We start from the raw sequence: 26,656 nt of genomic DNA on the forward strand, positions 1-26,656 counted from the left end.
AGAATTGACTGGGAAGGCAAGAAAGCTGAAAACTGGCTTGAGAAGGGATTGCTGAGAACCTGAGAGATCTTGCCTACCAGGTCTTGAGAGGTCTTATGAACGTTCCTAACAGCAAAAGGCTTTTCAATGTTAGATTTGAAATTCAAGACAGCAAAAAGCGCTTGAAAAGTTACTGGCCCTGTTGGCACTGGAAACTGATGAGAAACACACAAAAAAAAAGCCTAGTGACTGAACTTCTGAAGACATCACATAGCTTGCTAGTGAATTGCTCATTTCGTTGTGGGTTTAGATATTTAACACAGATCTGTGTACAGAAATAATGAATAAACACTGATAAGGAACTAATTGCTTACAGATTACCTAAAGCATCAAGTTTTAAACCTTGGGTATCAACAGGGACCAGTACCTCCAGAATAATTCCCATTCCTGGCAGGTGCTTTACCTGTTGCCTGGAAGTCAGTAACCACTTGCTGCTTTTTGCTGATCACAGGCTTAATGACAACATACAGACAGCTGCTGAACAAATACTCATGTTGTTGCTTCCTTTGCTTTAAATCAGCCTCCTTTCCCTCTAGCTTAAGTGAAATAAAAATTAAAGGCTCAGTTTCTGTTTTATCTGATGGACATGGGTACTATGAAAAGAGTCTGCATTCCATACCTGAAGAATGCAGGCATCTCCAACACCAGAATAGAATTCAGACTCTCGTAACAGGCAAATCACAAAGAGCAAAACCTAAAAGCCTCATAGGGAGGCCAGCACAAAAATGTTACAGGCAGGCAAGCATCCAGCTCCCAGCCTTCTCTACAGACTGTGTTCCCAAAACACAAGTCACAGCAGACAACTCCAACCACATTGATTCAGAAGTATCTTAAGTGTTCTTTGAGAGGACCAAGACTCTCCCGCACTGCTTCACCCCTCTAGAAGAGGATGTCACCTTTTATCTAAGTCAGAACATTAGATCACTTGCACAGAAAGACAGAAGCAAGTATTTTAGGGCTTTCTCAGCTTGAACAGATTCAATTAAAGACTCCTCTCCTCCACCTATTAGAGAAACTGCTCCTGGCTGGGGGAAAGTGATGATCCATGAGGGAATTTGTAATCTTCCTGTGGGAGGTTACCACAGACACACACTGGATAGAACACACAAAACAAAACAACCACAAGGAGACAGACTGACTTGTTTTGGGTAGGCACACTGTATTCCAACAAACAGGAGCAGAGCACCCAGGTGACAGCAGAGCAGTTTGGGGAATCTGAAGAACAAACTTCAGAGATACAAGCAGTCTTCAATTCACAAAAATGTGGTACTCTGTATTCTCAAAGCAGCCAGCAAGCAACTCAATTTGCTGTTAAGACACAGAAGGAAATGTACTACTTTACATTTTGACCCAAGTGTCTACTACTGAAGGCAAGTCCAATATGCAACACAAGCTTTTCAGCAAATCTTTTAGGTTAGATTCACTCTTGCATTAGACTGCAATGCAGAGGATATAATCCCTTCACACAGAATGAACCCAGGCTGGATTCAGCATACCTTTGTAACCATCAGCAGTCATGTCTCTTCAATACAGGTGCAGCCTCAGCCTCTGAATGCCATCAGCTCTCCAGTATCAGATAGGATTGAACCCAGATCTCAAAGCGTTCAAACTTTCTGAACAACACAGGGTAAAGAATGCTTCAAATACACTTGCTTGGATTTCATGGACATGTACCAAATTAAAAGAAAAAAACTTACTAAAAATATGCATCTTTATTCAGATAAGGTTATCTCTGAACTCCCAAGTGTCAATTTACATTAGTCAGAAACAAACATGAAAATGTCAGCTGTTTGAATTTAAAAAAAAACCACCACCACCAACAGTAGACAAGTCTGGTATTACAGTAATTGATGCATTGATAAATGTCAGCTTTTCTTGAAACAGGAAGTTAGTTAATTTACAAACCATAATATAAGTTTTACTTCTGAAAGATTCAGCTATGACCATGTATTTAATACAACCTGATGAGTACAATGAGATTCTCTTGTCACTGCCAAATATTCGCTACTTGTCATCCACACTTCAAATACAATTATTAGACTTGTTCTCCCCTGTATTATCAAACTGGATTCCAATGCGTCTTCTCCTCCTAGTCCTGAAATCTTAGTTCATAAGAATCAAACACAGTCAGTGTTGAAACTTCTAGTAGCCAGCCGTAACAGGAGGCTACACTGACTGACACATTCTTAAAGTCCAAATTTGTTGCTATCACTTCCAAAACAGACAGGACAAAATTTAAGCTGGGCAATTGGGAGCTTTCCTTTGATCCAGTGAGTGACGAAGCAATATGAAAGTTCCAAGGAGAGATGACTGTGAAATGAAGCATGAAGCAAAGTTTCCACTTTTGGGATATTACACTTTAGACCTTCTGCTCCCTAATACAAAAGTTTCCTAGTTGCACGTGGGAGGTATGTCAGATCTATTAGCAGCATAACACACAAGCTGAGCCTCACACTGAAGATACAATTGCAGGCCTAGACACCATCCCCAGCCTTCTAACAAAACAGACAAAAATACGGGCTGCTACAGCTTTAAAACAAAATTATGGTTGGATAAATTCACAGTAACAAAAAATACAGGCTTCCTCCAGCTGACACATTAGAGCTGTTCCTCATTACGTCAGATATATGCACCGACTTACCAAAATACAATTGTTAGCCTTTCTGTATAAAGGGTCTCACAAAACTTGCTGTGAGAGAGTTCTGTTTAGGTGTTGCACTGACACAGGAAGGCTTGCAATTGAAAGGAACAACAGTGTACATTTTCAGAACAATTTAAGAAAATATATTAAGTTCAGTATAGAAGAGTCAGAGTTGTAATAGCTTAGACTCAAGGCACCTGTAAATATTTGCTGGTGTTGAAAGAACTGAATGGATAAATTCCTACTCCTGTTATTCTGGCTTATCTGAAAAGTTTGTGGGTCCCCCCCATCCCCCCCCCCCCTTTACTCTATTTATCCAGCAAGATTAGCTTGAGGCAGTAGTTTCTCCAATTAGTACAGCAAAATCTTCTCCAATTTAGAAATGAATCTATACCAATTACAGTATACTACATACTGTACACCTGTAAATAGGTGGTGCAGGTAGTATAATTTTATTGCCATAGCACAGACATGCACTTTTTGGAGACAGTATTTTAAGTAACAAAATATATTGCATAGATTTATCATTTCTCCAAACTGACAGGCACAATACTGAAGTGTTCTTCATTACAGTGAATTTGGCAGTATGTGTTACACTCCAAGGGAGTAGACTGTAGGAATACAGTAGCAGTATGCTAGATTCCAGACAACTTTTGCAGATTCAGACAAACAATAATTAGAAGTGAAAATATCTTGATGCATTTGTGTATTTCATAGAATTAAAAAAGCCAACCAAACAAATCAAAACCCCCCTATTCTAACTCCACACACACACACCCCATTCAAGGACAAAGTTACCACAGATGTATAAACAAGGCAAAATTAATTAATTTCACATTCCTAATTTGGGCTCTCTGCTTTCTTTCTTTCCTGAAGCAAACGTTCACCTGATAAACAATATCAAAAGCACATGTTCAGTCTTATGCTTTTGATATTAAAGCAGGAATTGACACACAATATTGGTTCTACAGTAGCTTTCAGATTAACAAACACGTCTGAAGCAACAGCTTGTGAAGAAGTGGGTTAACACTCAATCAATACCTGTAGTTTAGAATACTTGCCATGTCAAGATGTAAACCAAAGCATCTGTATTTGACACATGAAAGACAAGACAGCTTTATAAAAGTAAAGACATATTAATACACTAAATACATCATTAATAAAATCAGAATTGAAGAGGTACAAAGCAATAATATCTTTGCTCAGAAAGTTCCACAGATATCCACAGAAAATTACAGACAGACTTGAAGCTAGAAGAAAGAAATCAGTTCCACAATATACTTGAACTGTTTTATCATGTTTTCTCTCACTGCCCAAAACCAAAACCCAAAATAAGGAGATAAGCCTTTGTTTGCTGGTTCTGTCTAGTTTGTTTTCGATGTCAGGTATCAGCAGTCAGACTGTTGAAGGCCTGTCTTTGTGTCCACACTTTTAAAAGTATCTATATTTAACAAAGAGTTAGGATTAACCAATTCTTACTAAATCCAAGGTAAACAAATGAAATGTTTGTAACAGGTTCTGACCCCCGTCCCAAAAAAACCCCAAAACAACCAGTTATTGAGGGAGGGTTTTTTGCTGATGTTTTTGTTTTGTTTTTCTTTTTGGTTTGGTTTGTTTTTTTTAAAGGTGGTGGTTCGCTTTTTTTGGGGGGTGGGGTGGTGTTTGTTTGCTTGTTTTGTTTTTTTTTAAACTGGTATGTCACAACACTTAGAGGCAAGCTTTCTGCATAGATCATCACCTGCAATTCTCATAATTAATTATCACCAAATCTGGGTGTTTCAATTCCTTCCCCTGAAATCTTAACAGAAGAGGAATATGGCATCTGCCTCCCAGTATTTATGAGAAAGTTAGCTGAAAACACAGACTTAGATAGGATCCACAGTCTTCTCCTATCTCGTGTTTGCTCCACTGCTCCCCAGTCTGTTTTTAACTTTGAATGAACAAACAAAATGAGTTCTCATTTAAACTAACAAAATTCAATAATTTACAATATTGAAATATATCAAACACTAAAATTTCCCTCATTTACAAAAGTGTATAATTTTCTGTGCATACATACTGCTGTTATGTACACACAAAAGGAACAGGTCATCAAAAGAATTTTTTGGCTGCTGCTTCCTGTTGACTTCTGAAAGAAAAAGCAGAAGAGAGTTCCTTAAGTACCTATACTATAAAACTAGCTGACTGATTTAAATAAATAAATATTTCCTTTATTTGGGAATTAAAAATATTCCATCCTTTGTCAACATACACTTAGGGAAATCAAATATAAGTCACATCACAAAAACAGGACATAACTTTTTCTATTTACAAGGACATTGGCAGCATCACTGTAGTTCCAATTTTGCAACAGACACAGAAGGAAACAAATCATTCTGGAAAGAAGCCAGAAAATGTGAAAGAAAAGAAAAGAAAAAAGTACAAACTGATTTTTAATTTTCTACAGCTTCTCAGTATCCAATTAGCCTCAAAAAAGAAACATGCAATCAAGCAGTGAAAGAATTTACCTGACATGGGATTGCCTTTTCCTTCTGGCATGGAATATACTTAATTCTCTTTATGGAGATATATATATATATATATATATATATATATATAGTGTGTGAATCGAGCACACAGACACTAATGCGGCAAGGGCATCACAAAGAACTGGAGGACCAGTTCCTCACTTGTCTTAGAAGCCATCTTTCCAGTTGATGGCATAACATGACATACATAAGAAATGCACTCTCTCCACTCCGTAGAGAAGCAGACACACAATAGAAGTTGGTGCAATCAGCAGCACTGGCCTTATACTGATACCAATTATCCTTCCATAGATGTAGCAAACCACATTTTCTCCTTGAAGGGCAATGCAGCTATTTTGGTCCCTACTCCTTATCCTGATAGTGTGTGTAAGAATCAGGAGGGAAGATGACCAAGTAAGTCTTTACTCTCAATAGGGTTTCCTTTCCATCAGCACAAATTTAATTTTAATACTACAACCATTGCAAGAAGGAGGAAGAGAGCAAACATCCCAATTAGTTTTAGTTTAGGAAGAAAAAAAAAAGTCCATACACTATCAGTTTCATATGTAGGAAAGGGATGAAAGGATATGTATCGCAAAAAAAGTTCCCTAAGGAATCTGTAAGAGGGGATAAATAGCTTGTAGGTACACATAGCAAAAAAAAAATAATTAAAAAAAAAAAAATCACATCAGATTTTGTTAGAATTATTAATAAACTTCAGTAAGTCCAGCACAGGACCACAAAGATACTGGTCCAGAGCTGAAGAACATGCCTCAAAGAGAAGAAAAGCGAGGGAACCGGGTGAGCTTGTTCACCCTGGACAGAAGGCAGCTTCAAGCAGTCTAACAGCAGTTTTCTAACACCCACAAGATGCTACTGAGGAGACAAGGACCATTTCTTTACGGATACAACAGTCAAACTGAAACCAGACAGGTTCACTCTAGATAAACCATGGGGATGGGGGGAGAATAAAAACTTCGCTATGGTAATTTAACATTTCCGATGGGGTCCATAACTGGTAAAATTTCCATTCTTGGGAGGTTTGTAAGACCTGACCAGTCTGAACACTAAGTGACCCAGTCTGAATTCAGTGCTGACCCAGCTTCTAGGAAGGGGTTGAACTACAGACCTCCCACAATCTCTTCCAATCTAAATGTTTTAAAGATTAATGTAACATATCATCGTAATTGCATTTCCAGTCAGAAGTTTTAAAAAACATTTGCCCTGTTGTCTTTAAACAAAAACATACTCACCTATACATGATATAACCAATGAATAACACTGTTTGCACTGCTACAAATATGAGGAAGTGCACTGTAGATAAGCACGATGGAAAAGGTGGCAAGTCTGGACACCTCAATTTCTCACTAGATGGCTAAAAACCAGGAAAAACAGTATTTGAGAAAAGAGCAAACAAGACATGCATGCCATCAAAAGACTTAAATGTAAGAAATGAAACAAAAGGCCTTTGCAACATGATTGAAAAATTGGAACACAAGCAGAAAACAAGACAGAAATGACACTACTCTGAAAAATCAAACCTACTCCTGGTCTCATTTTCCCCTTTCCACCTTTATGTTTCTTAGATAAACTGACCAATGTTAATTTGAGGTTACAGGGGAAAGAACAAATCATTAGTAAATTAACCCAGAAATCAAGAACCTTCTATGGGACCACAAGCTAATTCAGCTTAATTGCTACTCAGGCTAGACTAAGGTGCACCTGAACATGAATGCAGTCACCTGTCACACTTGGAGATCTTAAGCAGAATCTGCAAGAGCTTCCCCTGATTAAAGCTCTCCCTTCTGTGCAAAAGCAACATAGAATCTCCTCTGCACAGAGCTGTCAAAGTAGAGGGCCAAACACAAAAAAGAGCATGCAGAAAACCTAATTGCTTGACCTTGTTTCCACAGGAAATTAGACTAAAAGTCATGCTCTTTGTGCAAAACTTCTCATCAAGACACAGATCATGCAGGTAGGTCAAGGCAGTGCAGTTTTAGCGAAGCAGCTTAATGAAGGATTAATTGCTCTGTAAATTGCATGCTGGCTCATCTTAGCTTTTCACTAACAGCCAAATAAGGAAGCATTACAGTCACGCTTTACACTACCAGCACATAAATTACCATATTTCGTTGTACTAAATGCTCAATGTCCCTCTTCACTACATGGAGGTGTTCTTTGATGTCATTGAAGTGCTGAGCTGTTTCATAGACTCCTGCAGCTGAGCCAGGATGTTGAGCTCCACTGATCAACTTCAGAGTATCAGCCATGGAATTTCTGAAACAAACCACAAAACATCTTTCAGCACAGAACAGCTTTTCCACAAACAGCAATTATTCTGGACACCTTTTAGTCCTTTAAAATTAGTTTGAAATGCATAGTTGCCCCAAAAAGCAGAAGACATTTTTTCTAGCTTCGAAGAACACCTTCAAGAAATAATTCCTTAAGCTATTATTTTTAAAAAATAATTAATTCTGCACACAGTTTCCATTTGTACAGTGCACCACCTCCCAAAGTCATGCTGAAAACAAGATCTGGCAAATATTCTATTGCTAGACATCTGCTTTGCCTGACTGATGAAGTCTAAGACAAGTGGTTTTATCTGAGGCTCTTGCCAAGGCTTTAGGATAAGCAGAGTTTAATGCAATCTTTGAAGAAAACCAAAAGCTGTTTGAAAAATAAATAAATAAAAGCAGTCATGTAAGAAATAAAAATAAGGAAGAGGCTTTAGGGATAAGAAAAGATTTAGATACATCCTTGTTTCATGATTATCATTTATATGAGAAACTCATTTCTGAATATGCACTGTCATAATACTTAATATTGTGTTCATGTGAATTAATTTTGCTTCTACAACAAATCAAATTAAATCCATAAAAAGTTGAGGCTCCATAACTAATTTTGTTTGAGGTAAACTAGTCAATGAGAGAAAAAAACCACCCTTAATCTCTAATCAATGTTTATATAATTTTCCCCTACAGTGATGTTTCTTTTCAGTAGCAAAGAGGATTATTCTACAGCTAAAATACTTATCATATGAATGTTAAACTCTCCATTATTAACAGACTAAATAAAAATGTATTTGGATTTCTTTTTAATTTACTTAAAACTTTATATTTTGTTCAGATGAGAGCTTACTTCAATGCCTTCAAGGTGCAGTCCTAACCCTCTGTACAGTGGTCAGCAATTTACCATAGAATGGTAACTCTCCAGAAGTAAAAATTGCAAGCATAGGTATACTGTATTAGTATTACAGCAACTTTTGCTCCATTATAAGAACTGGGCCGCTTGTTTAAATCACTTGAAGCAATCACATAACTAAGTCAAAGCCACACACTAAATTCATCTACACAATTATATCAAGTTGGAGATACACCACTTTAAAAATAAGGCTTTTAGTAATTATGGCCCCTACTAAATGCTGGATTAACAATATACTTTTCTTCACACTAAAGACTACCATTTTTTCTTAAAAATATCACTTTAATCACACAAATCAACTTAATATACTAGACTAACAGGATTCTGCACACTTCCCACATAACCAAAAAAATATTTTCTTTTCACCTTCAGTAACTGATAAAAGATCAAAGAATTCACCCTTTCCTGTCAAACCTAGTTCCAAGCACACATTAGATCAATCACTTTCCACTGTTACGTGTTTGGGTATTCTGGATAATATACTGCACTCTAGGCCAGATGGAGTTACCCATGGACTTCTGCAAAACTCTCAATGTTTACCTCAATAAGCTCAGTTTTAATATTGCAAAGTTATCAAAAGAAGTTACCAAAACCCAGCTGCTTGCTTCTGTAAGCCTCTTCAAACAAAACTAATCAAAGCAGCTCTCTCACCTCTCATTCTACATTTCTGGTTTGGAACACAAAATGAACGCAAAAAAACCCTCCTCTGTATCCAACTTAAATTAGCATATAAATTACCCAGAAATTATTTTATTTTTTGTATTGTTGTTTTATTAATTATTTATTAATATTTACCTGTACTTGGAATTAGTGTTACAATAACTTATTTTAGAAGTAGGTTTTTCACCAGAAGGTTTTTTTTCTTAAAAGACCCATGCAAACCCATGCAACCACCATCATGACCACTGCCTAATAAATGCTGACACCAATTCTGCCTGTCCACATCCATCATAATGTTTATCTTGCCCTGCTATTTTCTGTGCTAGAACATGTGTGACACTCATTTTGTTCCTCTCCCTCCTAATACCACCACCCTATGCAATTAACAGAAATCTGCACACCCACCTTCCCCCAGACTGATCCACTGTTTGTTAAAAGCAAAATAACTTCTTAAATAGACATGGTCTATATCAAATTTAATTTACATTTACATTTGCACAAACAATACCATGCTGATAGCTTCTACTCTATTTTCATGCAAGATTCTTCTATAATCAGATGACTAAGAAATCCACAAATCTTGACAAGAAAATTACTTAGTAAGTCCTTTTCCTCCAAGATGACCAGCAATGCAACAGCAGGCTGTTTGTTTTTATCTATAAATAAAACATTTCTTTAATCTAAGAAAAGTATGAAGATGATGTTACGCAAACTCCTACCTAGTAAGTCACTAAAAGGACAGACTGCCAATGCTAACAAGAAAATCTAATTTGCTTGCAAGGCATAAAGATTTGTCAAGAATATTAACATTAAAAGCTTTCATGGAAGAACAAGTGTAAAATTGGAGCACTCTAATCTTCATTCTACAAAAAACCTGACCTACTTAGATAAATCACTCAGAGCTGCCCAGGAAAAAAACAGCTGTAGTAATTGTTTTTCTCTTTTTTTTAAGCCCAAGGTAAGGAATGTTTTAACTATTATAAATGAAGAGTTAAACCAACTTAAAGCCATTCCTGCTAAAGAAAGCAATTGTAGAATGTCTTAGAAGCAGTACTCAGGCACCTCTACCAAACACAGGAATTTTCTCAAATACATTTTAGCAGTATAGTACCTAGAAGATAAGATTTTCACTTCATTTGGTAACATGGTTTGAAAAGCTACAGCATACCTCTCCATCAATTTTAAAAACTGCATCTTAAAAAGCACCATTATTAACCACTTGGGAACTTGTAAGCATCCCTGCAGATACAGGATTTCCTGAGGAAGTTCGCTGGCAGAAACTCCTCTGACAAAAGAACCAATCAACACACTCAAATTTTCTCTAACCTACAAGAAATGGGGATAAGATTACTAAAACAGTCTACACAATACACTGGGACGTGAAAAACACATTTGTGTGTTTACTACACAATCTAAGTGTAAGTTACAGTAATTTAGTATTAGTGTCCTTTTTTTTTTTTCTTTTCCCCTTAAGTGCTGTATGACAGTGTGTCTTAGCACCTAACAAACCACAGAATTTTTAGTCAAGTTGGGTTTCCGGTATCTACGGGGATGGAGACTGCAAAACCTCTCTGGGCAACCAACCTATTCCAGTGTTCCATCACTCTCACAAGTTTCTCAGGTCTACACAGAATTTCCTGTATTTGAGTTTGTGCCTGTTGCTTTTCATTCTGTCATTGGGTACCAGTGAGAAGAGTCTGCCTGTTTCTATCACCCTCACCACATCCAAGGTCATGTATTTATACCCACTGATGAGATACCCCCAAGCCTTTTCTCCAGGCTATACAATCCTAGCTCCCTCAGCCTCTCCTTATACAACAAATGCTCCAACCCTTCAATCATTTTCATGATCCTTCACGTGACTCCTTCCAGTATGTCCATGCCCCTTCTGTACCAGGGTGCCCAGGACTGGGCACAGGACTCCGGATGTGGTGTCACCAGTGCTGAGTAGAGAGGAAGAATCATCCCCCTCAACCCAACGGCAATACTCAGCCTAGGATGCTGCTAGTTGTCTTTCCTGTACAAGTGCATTGCTGCCCAACATCCAACTTCTTGTCCACCAGGATTCTCAAGTTCTTTTCTGCAAAACCACTTTCCAGCTGATCAGTCCCCTGACTGTACTGATGGGCTAAGTTACTCCTTCACTGGTGCAGGACTGTGGAAACTGCACTTTTTGTCCCTTTATTATTCAAAGTTCAGGCCAAGAAAGGACATTAAATATTTTCCATATCTGACCCTTGTTTCAGCTGCCATCAAGAAGCAACACTCTCTCAAGGCCTAGCCCTACTCCTACTGATAGAAAAAGGTTAATCTACAAGGGAAAGGAAAAAGAAGAAAAAAAAAAAAAGAAGAGGCCTCTCCAATGCTTATACACACTGGAATTCTGAGAGACTCGACATAAAACTATACATACTTTTTGCGATACACAAATCACTAACACTTAAAGAGACCCCTATGGAGCAATAATCAATATATGAGCTTTAGGCAGTCACAACAGAATAAGGGAAAAAACTCAAAAGACAAAATATATGTGTATATTGAAGAAAGAACTACTTTAACGCCCCCCCCAAAAATGTAATTAGAGGAATAAGCAATAAATCTCAACAATTCTTATTAAATGCATATACAATTTCATTTGTACAGAACTACTTCTCACAATTACTTACATGCCTTTACAGGTTGTTTACATTAAGCAAAACTTCAAATATATCTCATATAATATTGTCCAAGTATAATATTATAGACTAATAATATTATATAATAATAAAAAATAAAATCAGGATATCAGGAGTAGATTGAGTATATCAACAAGATACTCCAATACACTTTTTTCTGGTTCACTAGCTCTAAGTTGAAGGCATTTATGCTCATTGTGTTATCAATACTTCAAAATCAGAGCAACAACCTTTCATGAGGTAGCAGGTTATCACATTAGCAGAAATCGATTTTTTTTAGAGGGACTGGACTTACTTGTTCAACTAGAATCTTACAATAAAAAATAAATAATAATTAAAAAAGGCAAATTAGGGGGCTTAGCCACCCTAGGGACATGAACTTAATTACATTATTTGAGTTCATTTAGTTATAGAAATTAAATGTATGCACAAATTTATCACTACAGAACTGACAGAAATTTCAATTTCACAGAGAATTTTGTCAGTATTCTCCTACTGAAATAATAAATAGGATTTAAAAGGTGGAAAATAACATAAAATTCAAAACACAGCCTTAATATTTAGGAAGTATTTACCTCATTTCATTTACTTGTCTAATGACCTCTTCTTGAGTTTTCACAACTGTCTCAATCTCTTGCTGCGAAACCTGGAGGGTGTAAAGGGTGGGTGAGAAAAAGATAAGTATATCTCAGAAAAAGCAAATCAATCATGCTGTTGAAATTAGGCTGAGCTGTCAATCACAGTGTTTTTTGGGTTTGGTTTTTTTGTTTGTTTGCTGTTGTTTTTCTAATTTACCTGTCCTTGTTGACCTGGAAAACCAGCTCCTCTTTTAGCAATCTCATCTGTGACTGCAGAGACGTATCTCCTCTGCTCATCCAGAATCATGTCCAATTGCCTATTAAGCTGTTTGATTTCAAGATGAATTCGATTCTGCCCCTCAAAGATTTGTCTCAGCTCACGATCACTTACAGTTTCAAAAAGATCATCTGCTGTTAAGGAAAAAGTACAGGTAGTTCTTAACATACATGCATTCCTCTTAAGTTGCACTGTATCATTTTTCTTGCACCCTTCAAGTTACCACACGGATTACTTTTTTTCTGATAATTTCATGTATTTGATGTTTATTTATCACCATTGCCACGGCAAAGGATACCCAAATGGGATCACAACAAATGAACAGAGATAACCACACATTCAAACCCAGACTCCATCTCAGAGTTCCTATTTTAATACAGTGGCAACGTGCAAAATAATGGAAACAAGATGCTGTTATTACTAGGAGGCATAATTTTTTGCATAAGCTAGCACTGCATTACCAACTACCCTTCAGAGGAGATTTGCAGATATTAAGTAACAGCTACTTTTTACAAAAAGTAAGGTGTAAAATGTAGCTTGAAATAGACAAGTGACTGCACATTTTGAGCAAGTTCCTCTACAGCTTCAACATCCAGAAAGAAAGGCCAAAAGACTATGTGGCAAAAAGATTGTTCTTTCTTCTCAATGGAAGGCTGGACAATATTCCAAAAGCACAGATGAAGATAAAATGGTGTAGGACCCTTGGAACAGTCACAACTTAACACTGTGCAAAAAAAATGACAACCTGAAATTTCAGGTCCAGATGCCCACAGTACATTCCTGATATGTATGCATTCAAATACAGCCAATTCAATCCACAAAAGCAAGATACAGACTGGCTTCCATTACATTTTCAGATCAGTAGATTTTTTTTGCCTAGCTCTAAAATATAAATAAACCTATCCAAGCAAACAAACAAAACCCCCACCATGTTCCATAGGAGAACAAAGTCTAAGCACTTTAGCTAAACACTCAAAAAAAGTGGGCAAGAGTCATTATTGCAATCTTCCTAAATTAAGTATAATTTGAAAACAGTGTAAAAAAGTGTTCCAGTGTGAAATATCTTTAAACCAGTATTTGCTGAGAGCTGCAAGTGGAAAGGGCAATTCTGCCTTACCCAGCCAACATTAAATTTCTTATCAATAGCTTAAAATGTAAAAATAACAGCCACAGTTTTTAAGAATATCAAGCTTGAAATGTCATTACTAGCCAACATGAATAAACACTGTATTCCAGCTAATGCTGTGGTCCTGAAATTGACCGAACTCACTATATATCCAGTATTAGGCAAACATTAAGATTTTCCAAGGAAGGACATTTCAGCATATCCACTAGCCCACCTTTAATAACCATCCATAAAACAAGATGGAAAAAAACATTTTGCTATGAATGTGCAGAAACAGACCAAAAAGATGACCTTTCAAATAAATTTTCAAATAACCAAAGAGGCTGTGCTTCCTTAATCATCACTTTACAGCCAGGGATGCATGACCTTCTCTCTCTTCCACTGTTCCATACAGATTCTCATTGTTCCCATCATGTTTCTGTGGTTTGTTTTGTTCTCAATCCAGGCATGACAAAAGGGACTTTGTATTTCAGAAAACACTTTGCAAACGAAAGACCAAAGATTCTTAAATAAAGTAAGTAAGATCAGAAGGAGCTTAGTAAGATCAGAGTATCAGGCCCTAGCTCTGAATATCCCAGAAAGTAAACATTTTTCTTGTCAACTGAAAAATTGCTCAAATAACTTGCCTGGCTGCCCTTGCACATCAGGATGTTCCTTTTGAAACTCTTCTTTCTTTTTATCCAGTTCTTGTTGAAAGTGTTCAAACTCTTCTTGATACTTCTCTTTATCTTTTTGAGGAATTTCTGCATCTGGTGTTGACTTTAAAACATTATCAAGGGGTGGGGGAGAGATTTTTTCATGTTCTCCACCACTCCTACGTAACTTATTCTCCAGCAAGGCTGTTCAGATTTCAGATTTGAAACACAATTAGTGGAGCACATTAATATATTAAGTTGAAGTGAGAAACCAGACACTCCTACGTAACTTATTCTCCAGCAAGGCTGTTCAGATTTCTGATTTGAAACACAATTAGTGGAGCACATTAATATATTAAGTTGAAGTAAGAAACCAGACATTCCTAGGGAGACCCACAGCTTTTTCCCCTGATACATTTGTACTTTCTGCGATTAAAAAGAAACTAAGTTTTACAAGGATAGATCCTGTTTAGCAGTACAGAACTGTTCTAGAGGTATGCAAAATTGAAAGCAAGAACATTATTTGTCTGCTTTCAAACAAAGTGTATTTTTTAGTTTGTTTTCTCTGCATGTTTTGATTAAATACCAGGATTTTTGTTGATTCAGTGTTGCTTCAAGAATTCTTGTCTTGCAAATGTCTATTACAATATTACCAAAACATTACAGCATTAGTCTCATTTTTCTAAAACAGATGACAGCACAACTAGATGCAAAAATCCCTGAAACAGGGATGCCAAATACGACTTCCAAGAAAATATTGTTATATGGTGCTATATACAAAACACATATAACAACACTGTATTATGCACAAAAATGCTTACTACTGCCTTCCCGGGCTCAGTCAACTGGAAGGTCAGAAAAGACAGGACATCATGATCATCTGTATTCAACAAACAGAACAAAAAAACCCACTGTTAATTGTACTGCTAAACATTACAAATTCCCAAGTCAACCCTGCACTTCCAAGGATCTTCAGGCAACAACATCCTCCCAAAGTCCTCCCAAAAGTTTATCTAGTGGAGAATGAGACTACACAGTATCTTTGTCGGGACACATTGAAAGTCCTTCTGCTCCAGCTAGGAAAAGGCCTACACATATCAGTAATTCGGGAATAGGAGAGGATTAAGTACATCATTGTGGTAAAAAGCTGGTATAACGGATTAACACTAGCAGTAAAAAACTCTCTCATCAGCCCTGCAAGTTCCCACATCATTTGTCACAATTTTTAGCATTTGCTACCTGCAAGGCCCCCTGTTGCTGCAGATATTCCAAAATATCCTTGTGACGGCAATACTATATCTTGCACTTCTGCACAAAATTCATAGTCTTCTTTATCCGGAGTAAACCCGTTGTTAATTAATACCTAAAAGGATAAACACTTACAATGTTTACTACATAAATCTGTGTTACTTGCTTTGTCAGATTACAGTAATGCTCATAACTACAACTTTTCAGGTAACTCGGCATCTGATACTAGAAACCAGAACTTACTTCTTTTCTGAAAAGACACATTATACAAAGAAAATGCATAAGCTTTCTACTTTAAAAAGGAAAAAAAGGCCTGATTCAACGTTCAGCACCTAGGAGGACACGCTGCACAGAATTGAGACATATAAAAATGTATTCATTTCAGTTAAAAGAAGCAGCAAGGCAAATTAGTGCATGGGAAGGAACATATGGGGAAAGGGATACTATCAGGAGAGGTGAACGTAAGCCAAGGGATGGCACAGCACTGCCTGAGGGTGCCAATGGGAACATTTATGCTGTTAACTATCTTATTTAAAAAAAAAAAAAAGCCATCAATTTAAGATGTGCTCCTAAACCAGGGAACACTGAGGGTTTAGGACCACATCTGAGATGCTCATACACCAGCACACTCAATATAAGACAAATGGGACAAACTGGAAGTCCTGGTCTGTTCCCAGAGCTACAATGTCATTGGTATTAGTAAGACTTGGGAGAATGAGTCCCACAGCTGGAGCGCTGGGATGGAGGGCACAGGCTGTTGAGGATGCACAGGCAGGGCAAGCAAGGTGGAAAAGCTGCACATATACATAACTGACAGGTTAGACTGTACAGCCCTTACAGTTAAGAGATGATGTGGTTGAGAGCCTCTGGGTGAGGATTAGAGAGATGGAGAACAGCAGATGTCATTGCGGGCATCCACTACTCATCACCTAGCCAGGATGTTAGCACTGATGTTAGCACTATAGGCAATTAGGAGAAATCCCTGGATCAGCAGTCCTTGTCTTTATGGGAGATTTCAACTTTCCAGACATCAACTCGGAATACCACGGTGCTGTGACAAGCACATCTAGGAAATTCCTGAAGATGAAGATAATTTCTTGTCACATGTACTCAGTGAGGCAACTAGGAAAGGCACCCTCCTACACTTGTTATTTGTGAACACAGGATGACTCATGGGAGGTGTGATGGTAGATGGCTGTCTTAGCCACAGCAATTACTAAATGGTAGATTTTAAAATATTTGTTGGAATGAGAAAAAACATCACCAGAGTTGCTAACCTGGATTTCAAGAGAGCAAAGTTTAAGCTACCCAAGAAGCAGTTAGCAGAGAAACTGCTTTTGAGGGCTTAGGGGTCCATGACTGTTGGTCAGTTTTTAGCCACTTTTTTTTTTTTTTTCTTTTCCTCTTCTTTTAAGAACCTTGCTTGCACAGCAGCAGGCAATCCCATTGTGTCAGAAGTCAAGCAAGCAGGGCTTGGCTGAACACAGAATCCTCTTGGAACTCAAGAGGAAAAAGAAATTGTATGATCTCTGGAAGCAAGTTCATACTTCACAGGCAGATTACAGAGTCATGGTTTGCACATGCAGGGAGAAGACACAAAAGGCAAAAGCTCAACAAGGGTTGAAACTGGCTGGTCAACGCAACTGTCAAACAACAAGAAAGGCTTTTTGAAGTACGTTAATAGTAAGAGGAGGTTCAAGGAAAACATTAGACCAACACTTGTTGAAGATAGTCACCTGACAAACAGGGATGAACAAGAGGCAGAAGCATTCAACTCTTTTTGCCTTAGTCTGTACCAATATAGACCTTGGGCTGCCTGGTCCTCCAAGTCAGATGACCACGGCTGCAGGAGCGGTGACCTTTCCATTTGTGGACATTAAAATTGTAAGGGACAAGATGTACCCGCTGAATGTTCCCAAGTGCACAGGGCCAGATGGTATTCATCACAGAGTGTGGAAGGAGCTAGTGGATGTTGCAGCAGGACCCTTCTCAACCATCTAGCAAAGGTCTTAGGAGTCTGGGGAGGTCCCCACTGACTGGAAGCTAGCAAACATTATTCCAATTTACAAGAAGGGCATGAGGGAAGACCCAGGAAACTACACACTTGTTAGATTAACCTCAGTGACTGGAAAAATATGGAGAAGATCATACTGAGTGCTACCGAAAAGCATCTAAAGAACAATGCAATCACCAGGCACAGTGAACACGGGCTCATGAAGTGGAAGTCCTGCTTAACTACTTTGATATCCTACAGGAAGGCCATCCACCCAGTGGGTGAAGGGAAGGTGGTGGAGATAGTTCTTTTGGATTTCAGTAAGGCTTTTGATACTATCGCTCACAGTATCCTTCTGGACATGCTGTCCAGCTGTGAGATACGCAGGTTCATGGTGCACTGGGTGAAGAACTGGCTGGATGGCAGGGCTCAAAGGCTTGACCTGAACTGGGGTACATCTGGCTGGTGACTAGTCACCAGCTGCGTTCCTCAGGGCTCAATTCTAGAGGCAGTGCTGTTCAGCATTTTTATCAGTGATCTGGATGCAGGAGTTGAATTACCATTAGCAAGTCTTCTGATAATACTAAACTGGGAGGTGCTGTTGACTCAAGGGACAAGAGGCCCTGCAGAGGGATCTAGACAGACTGGAGCATTGGGCATCATCAATGGCATGAAACTGAATAAGAAACACTGGATCCTGCACCTGGGACAGAGTAATGCCAGAGCGGAGAGCAGTCCTACAGAAAGGGACCTGGGGGTGTTGGATGATGGCAGGCTCAAAATGATCCAGCAATGAGGGCAAACTGCATTTTAGGGTGCACCAAACACAGCAGAACCAGTGGCTCAAGAGGGGTGACTCTGTAGCTGTATTTATCGTCGGTATGGCCTCACCTTGAGCAGTGTGCGCAGTTCTGGGCCCCACAATTTCAGGAAGGATGTTCAGGTACTCACATGCCTCCAGAGAAGGGCAAAGCTGGTGAAGGGCTGGAAGGCATGTCCTGTGAGGAGAGGCTGAGGACTCTGGGCTTGTCTAGTTTGGAGAGAGGGAGGCTGAGGGGCAACCTTGTTGCTCTCTGCAGCTTCCCAAGGAGGGGATGTGGAGAGGGAGGTGCTGAGCTCTTCTCGCTGGGATCCAGGGACAGGGTGCCTGGGAATGGCTCAAAGCTGCGCATGGGGAGGTTCAGACTGGATGTGAGGAAGCATTTCTTTACCAAGAGGGTGCTCAAACCCTGGGACAGGCTTCCTGGAAAGGTGGTCAATGCCCCACGCCTGTCAGCGTTTAAGAGGCATTTGGACAATTCCCTTGACAATGTGCTTTAACTTTTGGTCAGCCCTGGAGAGGCCAGGCAGTTGGGCTAGATGACCATTCCAAGTCCCTTCCAAACAGAATTAATCTATTCTATAACTGATCATGGCGTAGTAACATCAACTGTGTTTCAAGAAATCCCTGCCTTGGGGATAATTAAAGCCCAGTCTATCAAAAGTATGCATCCCAGTAAAGGCAACACAGATTTTTGGTATGATCTAGAAGACTCATCCCTTATTGTTCTTAGGCTGACTCTAAGCTTAGGGAGTTTCTCTCCTTCTCTATGGATGCATTTACTGAACTGCTAATGTTAGCAGTTTGGGCCAGAGGAGCTCCTAGATAAGAAAGGACCAGGCACATTCAAAAAGAAAGCAGCCTTGGAGTCTGAAATTTTATTTTCATTGAAGAGTAACAGATGGCCTTTATCATTACAACACAGTGCAAGGTCTACCCTCTTTTAGGTGCATTCATGTTTACTTTTAGAAAAAGTTCTACTACAAAATGACAGCTGTGTGACTTACGGCTAATACCTATCGGCACCTTTTCTGAAGAAATCAGAAGCCAAGAAACACACGCTTTATAGCCATCGCAACCAACACCACATCAATGTTTTTCTTTCCTTATCTAGAAGGAATTCATAGTCATGTGAACAGTATTCAAGAACCCTTGAATGCTCCCTTGTACCAATGGGTTTCTATCTTCTTTAAAGTCCTGTTATTTCTGGAAGGTGGGAAGCCTCAAGCAGCAAATCTAAATCTACTGTCAAAGAGTGAGCCTCAGATTTTAGTCACATTTCAAGAACCTCTTACAATCAGCTATGAAGCCCTCTGCAGCTCTCAGATCAGCTTGAGAAATACCGTTCAAGTTAAGGAGCTGCTCAACCACCAGGAAGCTGAGGAACAGATGCTGGTTTTGGGACACCTCTACAGGCAAATAAAAGCAACAGGAGGGTGTGAGCAGATATGAGTCTGTCAGCAAGATGACACCTAAGTAACATCAGAAAAAACCAGTAATACCTGCTAAGTCAGCTCAGGAAATTAGATGCACTAAGGTAGCTAAAAGAACTCATCTAGGATTTGAACATACTGTACCTCCTTCGAACTTCTGCTACCAAGCTCAACATTTTTAAGAATATTAGAATTAACACATGGGGTCTTTGGGTTTTCATAACAATCTCACACTTAACCTGAAAGACATGAGCAATTATGTTATTTCAGAGTACTTACAGTTAACGTTTTTTGGTAGTATGTTGTCTTTACTCGAACAGGATAGGGCTTGTTACGAAAGTCCCTCTGACAGGATGCCAATGCTTGCGTGGAACCATCACTATGCAAGAAGACAACTTGCATAAAACTATATCTTATGATTTATCAGCTAAGACAAAAAAGCATCAGTGTATCACTAAGCAACATCACGATAGTTTTTCAATATGCAAGTTTTTCAGAAACTGTCCCACAACTGCACTGAGCTTTTTTGAAGCCTGGGGTCAACAGGACTAGATGCTCTACACAGGACAAATTATAGACAGAATGCAGTAATGGGGAATATTGCCGTCCCTGTGAACTGAGATGGAAATAAGCTACAGTCCAGGCTGTACCAACTAAGCTAAACACCTCTCTTCTCAGAGAATCCAAAAAGGTGGCAAGTGTGTTGCCGACAATAAAAAAACAGAAATCAAATAATTTCAGTAACGGGCAATTAGCTTTCAGCTAGTCACTTCCATCAGTTATTAGCTGTGTGTGGAAAATATCCTTAAGCAATGAAGAGGTAAAAAGTCTGTACCTCCAGACTCACCCACCCCAAAGGACACAGGCCATTTAAATATCCATCAGTTGCCAGTTTCTGTGCTGTTACTAACAAAACAGTGTTTTAGCAAACAGAAAAATTCAAATGTAAAGGAAACAACAAAGTTTCATATGAAAGAAACCTTTATAAAGTTTCTCAAAGAATTTCATGCAAAATTTCATCACTGAAAAGCAACCGTTTATCATTACCACTGAAAATAAACTTACTTCTGATGGTCATACAGACGTTTTCCATTGTTGCCTACCACGATCACTGCAGGATTGTTTTTCTAAAAAAAAACAGCAAACAAATACAATAGTTTAATTTGAAGTGAAACTTAAATAACATCACTGATAGACTTTCTGTGATGAAACACTTAAAGTCATTACAAGTAAAGCACAGGTGTTTTTATTCTTTCTATACTTCAGGATTACAAAAGCAAAATGACTGAGTCACAGCGTCACACTGTGTGCTTTGCAAGGGACTGCTATATTCTTTGAATAGTTAGGGGTGAAAAAACTCATACAAATTAAGTTCCTGTATATGCTAACAATTACAGTAATTTGACAAATATAGAAATGCAAAAGCCACAGACAGTAGAAATTTGTATGTAGTGAAGATACAGATCTTGAAACTAATAGGCGACTTATACATTCAACTTTGGCAACATAACACTGGGAAAACCATCCAAACAGACACTATGTTGACAACCTGCTGACCTTGCCACAGTCATGACAAAAACCTCAGGAACTATCTGTCAGAGACTAAACAAAGTCTGTTGAACACATCCCCAGTTATTTAAACTGCTACAGGATGAGGACAAGCTAACATAGGGCAGAACAGATTTGCAGTGCTATCCCAGTGGCTTCCAGGAGTTTATTCATAAACTCCAGTTTCTAAAAGAGCACAAGATTTCAACAGTTAACCTCCCTTCCCCCTTCAATGTTTCAATTCATCATCTCCTCAAGTGTAGTGGTTTTGGCTGGGATAGAGTGAAATTTCTTCCTAGTAGATTTTAAGGGACTACATTTTGGCTTTATGATGTAAACAGTCTTGATAACACAGCCACATTTCAGCTACTGCTTACACAGCCCTCAAGGCCTTTTCTGCTTCTCACAGTTCCCCACCAGTAAGCAGGCTTGGGGGCGTAAGCTCTGAGGGGCCACAGCCAGGACAGCTGACCCAAACTGGCCAAAGGGATAACCTGGAGCATATGGCATCATGCTCAGCCATAAAAGCTGGGGAAGATAGAGGAAGCAGGGCACACAGAATTACGGCATTTGTCTTTGTAAGTCATCATTATGCATGATGGAATCCTGCTCTTCCTGGAGCCTAACACCTGCCTGATGATGGAAAACAGTGAATTCTTTGTTTCGCTTTGCTGGAGCACACCGCTTTACCTGTTAAGCCATGTTTATCTCAACCCACAAGTTTTCCTCACTTTTACCCTTCCAATTTTCTCCCCCATCCCATGAGAGGGGGAGTGAGCAAGCAGCTGTGTGGTGCTCAGCTGCCTACCAGGGTTAAAACACAACATAAAGGAATATACCGTCCTGCTAGACAGATCGTTAGCTCTTAAGAAAAAAGCCTCAAGACTTCCAAGACTTCAAGAAATAATGTCCTTCCCAGTTCACAGTAGTGAGGCAGGTGGTCCTTTGTCTTCACAGAAAACCACAACCACCAAATGATCTGTTTCTTTTGCTTTATCACATAGATCACAACCACTGAACAAAACACTGGTATACAGAAATATATCAGTGTTTCTACTTCTCAAGCAATGGAGTTTGGTTACCTTCATTATTACATCATTAGTATTACCTATTCAGTACCACTGGAATACTTCAGTCTAATCATCTTACCATTTATTTCAGTTTAACAACAGTAATACTGAATTAGTTCAGAGCATATCTGCATATAGTGTTAGTACATATAGTATAGTATTCAATCCTAGTGGTCAACAGGCAGACCAATTTCCACTGGGGATCATGTCTAGATGCAAGCACATACAAGAACTTGAAAGACAGTAGAGAATCCAAAGCAGGGAATAACTTCTAATTTTTTTGCCTCCAAAGGTCACAGGAAAGATGTGCTGTAAACTCTTGTGATACTTAGTGCGGTTTGTACAATTTCAGGTGTTCACAACTATGAAAGTTTATTTATTTTTTGAAGAAGCTCTTGTCACTACTTCTACAGAGAAAAAAAAAAATCAACTCTAGTATTATCTACAGTCTTAGAAGGAAGAGAAAAAAGGCTTTGGAGTTTTTAATCAGCTTCATAAGCAGGGTGCTTTGAATTGGCAGTACTAGATGAAGTCTAGTTCTGGATGCTAGCATATTAAGCTGAGGACCAGTTACAGCACCAAACATCTTCCAGCAAACACACTGAAACAGCAACAAGAATTACTCCATAGTGGCACCGAAGAAAGTTAACAGGTTGTCATTAAAATGAGTCTTACAAACTCCAGTATTTAAGACACGTCAGACCAGAGGACTTTTATTTTGACTGGAAGTGACATATCATCACTTTCTGAAAAAGGGTTTCACACCACACCAACTAAACTTGTCACAATCAAGAGCCCCAGTGCTATCAAAGTTCTGGTGAACAGTGTTGTCCACATGAGTTTTTGGTAGAAGGCATCCTCTGCCAGTTAAACTTTGCAAGTGCCCATATGTATGCCAGAAGTCAGAAAAAAAAAGAAAAAAAAAAAAAAGATTAAAAAATTCTTCATTACTTGAACAATACTCTAATTCTAGGTCTTGTCCTTGAAGATCAGAAACAATTGTCACCTTCAGCCTTCCAGCTTTGATATATGAAGAAGTCTGCTGTATATCAAAAGCCATCTGTAGGAATAAAGCCTGTACACCTAAAAAAATACATCTAAAAGGAAGCTGAAGTAGTGCAGGAAGTACAAAAAAAAGCAAAGCAAACATACTATGTATTGTTAAAGTTTCCCAGGATCATTCTGGACTGGAAAACTGGAAATTCAAAACAGCAACTGCCACCCCCATCTGCTACAGAATTTTTGCTGCTGAACTACTCAAAGCAGATCTGCTCCAGGAAAAGGAGCATCTCTGAAGACAAACACAGAAATTTGTGTTCCCACAGTGTCATATTTTTGTACAATATGCCTCTTCAAAACCACACATCTTCAGATATATCAACATTTCAAATTGCGTATGGACATTCTGAATTTCAGCTTTTATGTATGTATTTAATTTAACACACAAACCAATTAGTTATGTGTTATGCTTCAAGTTTCAAGCTTAAAAAAAAAAGGAAAGAAAAAAGAAAAGAGTGTGAAAAAGTCTAGTAGAAATTCTGCAAGACAAACCTGACTATTCTAAATTATCCCTTCAAAGTGAAAAGGGGGAAGGAGGAAAATTACGCCTTCTCCTGCTCCGACCCCATTCCCTGCCCCCCCCCCCCCCAGCCCCGAGGTTATATGTACAAAACAGGCAGGAAATTAATTTATAACCTTTACTCCCAACTAACCTTTCCATCATTGTCAAAGGAATCAAAGAAAATTCCAACACCATTCCATTTATCAGCTGCCCCAAAAACAGGACCTTCCAAGCCTTGCTCTTCTGTAAACCAGATTGCCTATTACAGAAAGCAAGTAAGAGCTGTAAGTCAAGAATAACTTTTTAAAGCATGCCAAATTTTTTTCTTTTTGTTAGCTCGAATTTTTAATACCAATCCATCAGCTCCAATGCGGCCTCTTCCTGTAACTCGAAAGGTCACTTTGACTTCCCAATATTCAAATATTGACTTGTTTTTTGTCCACGCTGACCCTCTTTGGCTTTTCAAAGATGTCGTTACACGAATCTGATCTGTACTTGGTATAGCATCTAGAAAGGAAAGAAACCAACAATGAATATATGAAAGAGAAAGTATTGCAAGTGCTTAACTAGCCAATTAACAAATCTTCAAAACTCAAATTTTCTGGTCTCCTCAATTAGCAAACAGTTTTCAAAACAAACTTTTCAGTGAAGTACTCAACTGCTTTGGGGGGGGGGGGGGGGAGGGGACGGGACCCAAATCCCCACACCTTTACTTTCAATAACTTCCTTACTACTGCTTAATCACCTTCGATTTGGGACCACAACATAAAACTTCAGGAGAATGCTGGTCCTGCTGTTAGGATACATATTAATTAAAAAAACAAACACAACAAAAAAACCTCAGGCTTAGCTTTCTGCTGTATCCCACATACTGTTTAACAAGTGACAAATTTTTGTTCTGCTTTTTAAAGACAGAGGTTCTGATTCTCTAATTAAAAGAATAATTAGTCACACATTTAGATAAATTAATTAACTTACGTTAAATAACATCTACTTTTGTGATTATCTGATTAAAAAAGCAGGAAAAATCTGTCTATAGACAGTTTCCTCCACATTGCTTGTGGCATAATGTCAAATAAGGTCAAAAGTCGGCACTCGTGAATTAACCAATATAAACTAAAGTCCACCAAACAATAAAACCACGGCATAAGTTACTTCAGAGGAACTGTGCTGCGGCGGAACCCAGTGCACGGGTCAGCACCCATACGTCTTAAAAAGCGGGTGGCCTGAGGGATGACCCGGTGCCTCCCAAGCCAGGCCAGGCCCGCACGGCGCCTACGGACGACGCAGCCGTGTCTGCCACGTCGCGCTGCGCGAGCACCACGCGCTGCTGTGCCGCGGGGACCGGCAGCCGGCCCCGGGCGCACCGCAGCGGCGAACCCCCTCCCTCCCGGCCCGGCCCGGCGCCACACCGCCGCCGCCACGACGGCCGCGCGGGAGGCGCCGCGGGGGGAACTCGGGGGCGTCGCACAGCCACCGCGGTACGTGCCCCGCGGCGCGCCGCCGGGCTGGGCCCGCTCGCCCTGGCCCTCCTCCCGCAAGACGCCCGCCGGAACCCCTGGCGCCTGCCCCCGCCGCCGCGTCCCTCGGCTCCCGGCCAGAGCGGCTCCTTCCCGCACCTTCCCTTCAGGCCACGAGGGCTGCGCACCCGCCGCCGCGGCGCGGCACTTACTGCCCATATGCACCCAGAACGGCACCGTCCCGTCCGCCTGCACTAGGTGCGGCCCCTTGAAGCTGTACTTGTACTCGAAGCGGCGGTGTGGCACAGGGGCCGCCGGGCGCTCCGCTGCCAGCCCGAGGGCAAGCAGCGTAGCGGCGAGGAGGGTCGCAGCCAGGCCACCCCGCTGCGCGCACACCGCCATCTTGGCCCGTGCCGCGGGACGCCGGGCACAGCCAACAGGGCGCCACACGATTGGCCGCGCGCGGAGGCGGGGCAAGGGGCGGGCCAGGCTGCCTCCCTCCGGCGCGCCGGGGGGCCCCGCCCTGCAGGCGGCGGGGTCCGGGAGCCCGAGAGGTGGTGCGTGTGAGGGAGCCTGGCCTGTAGCAGTGGCGAGCAGCCACGGAGGCGTGCGCGCTGCCGGGGGAGAGCTGCCCGTCCCCTCGGGCGTTCACGCGGGGGCCGCGGCTGCAGGGAGCCGGCTCGGCCGACGGCGCGCCTCTCCGCCGGCAGCCGGGGCGTCGCGGAGCCCTCGCGGCCGTGCGGCCTGTCGTACCTCGGCCTCTCGCACGGCTGCGTGCCACCCACCGTCTCCAGAGTGCCGGGGGCGGGGGGATGGCCTGCGGTCCCCATCGGCGCGGCCGCCTCCCTCGGCAGGGACCTGCTGCGCGGGCTCTGTCCGTCGGGAAGCCTGCAGCAGCACCGGTGCTGTTCTTCGCATCGCAGGGGTCCAGCCTTCCTCCGCGGAAGGGAGCAGAGCGAACCCTGGGTGCCGCCCGCGCGGGCAGAGCCGGGGGGGCGGCCGGCAGCCACAGGGGCGGGGGCGCGGCCCGGCGCAGGCCGTCCTCACAGCGCCGCAGGCCGCGGCTGGGCCGCGCAGCCCGCACCGCCACCTCTCCCGTTCCGGCCGCCTCACGCTAGAGAACAGTTAGCAGGGGAGCGGGTTTTTTCTGTTTCTTTCCCGCCTTGTGTTTTGTGCTACCTTTT

At 40.6% G+C, this 26,656-nt stretch overlaps 1 protein-coding gene across 6 annotated transcripts; it reads right to left on the minus strand.

Moving 5' to 3' along the window:
• Nucleotides 1–1,732: 1,732 nt before the first annotated feature.
• On the minus strand, nucleotides 1,733–26,417 carry LOC119141014 (protein ERGIC-53-like). Of its 6 annotated transcripts, XR_005101798.1 has the most exons (15): nucleotides 25,685–25,889; nucleotides 24,365–24,519; nucleotides 24,164–24,271; nucleotides 20,899–20,960; nucleotides 20,113–20,212; nucleotides 15,579–15,702; nucleotides 15,161–15,219; nucleotides 14,331–14,463; nucleotides 12,519–12,712; nucleotides 12,299–12,369; nucleotides 7,311–7,464; nucleotides 6,441–6,562; nucleotides 4,740–4,808; nucleotides 3,722–3,766; nucleotides 1,733–2,349 (listed from the first exon to the last, which is right to left on the minus strand). XR_005101798.1 is itself a non-coding variant. In XM_037372672.1 (14 exons), exons 1-13 carry the CDS (start codon nucleotides 25,872–25,874, stop codon nucleotides 4,772–4,774), a joined length of 1,509 nt encoding a protein of 502 aa, XP_037228569.1. In that variant the 5' UTR covers nucleotides 25,875–25,889; the 3' UTR covers nucleotides 1,733–2,349; nucleotides 4,740–4,771. The 6 variants fall into 6 exon arrangements, 5 of the variants coding, with proteins under 5 accessions (XP_037228569.1, XP_037228568.1, XP_037228571.1 ...); XM_037372672.1 differs by lacking the exon at nucleotides 3,722–3,766; XM_037372671.1 differs by lacking the exon at nucleotides 1,733–2,349 and having other exon boundaries at nucleotides 3,110–3,766.
• Between the last annotated feature and the right edge of the window lie 239 nt (nucleotides 26,418–26,656).

This window comes from Falco rusticolus, chromosome Z (genome assembly GCF_015220075.1).
Source record: "Falco rusticolus isolate bFalRus1 chromosome Z, bFalRus1.pri, whole genome shotgun sequence".
In the NCBI taxonomy this organism is placed as follows: Eukaryota; Metazoa; Chordata; class Aves; order Falconiformes; family Falconidae; genus Falco; species Falco rusticolus.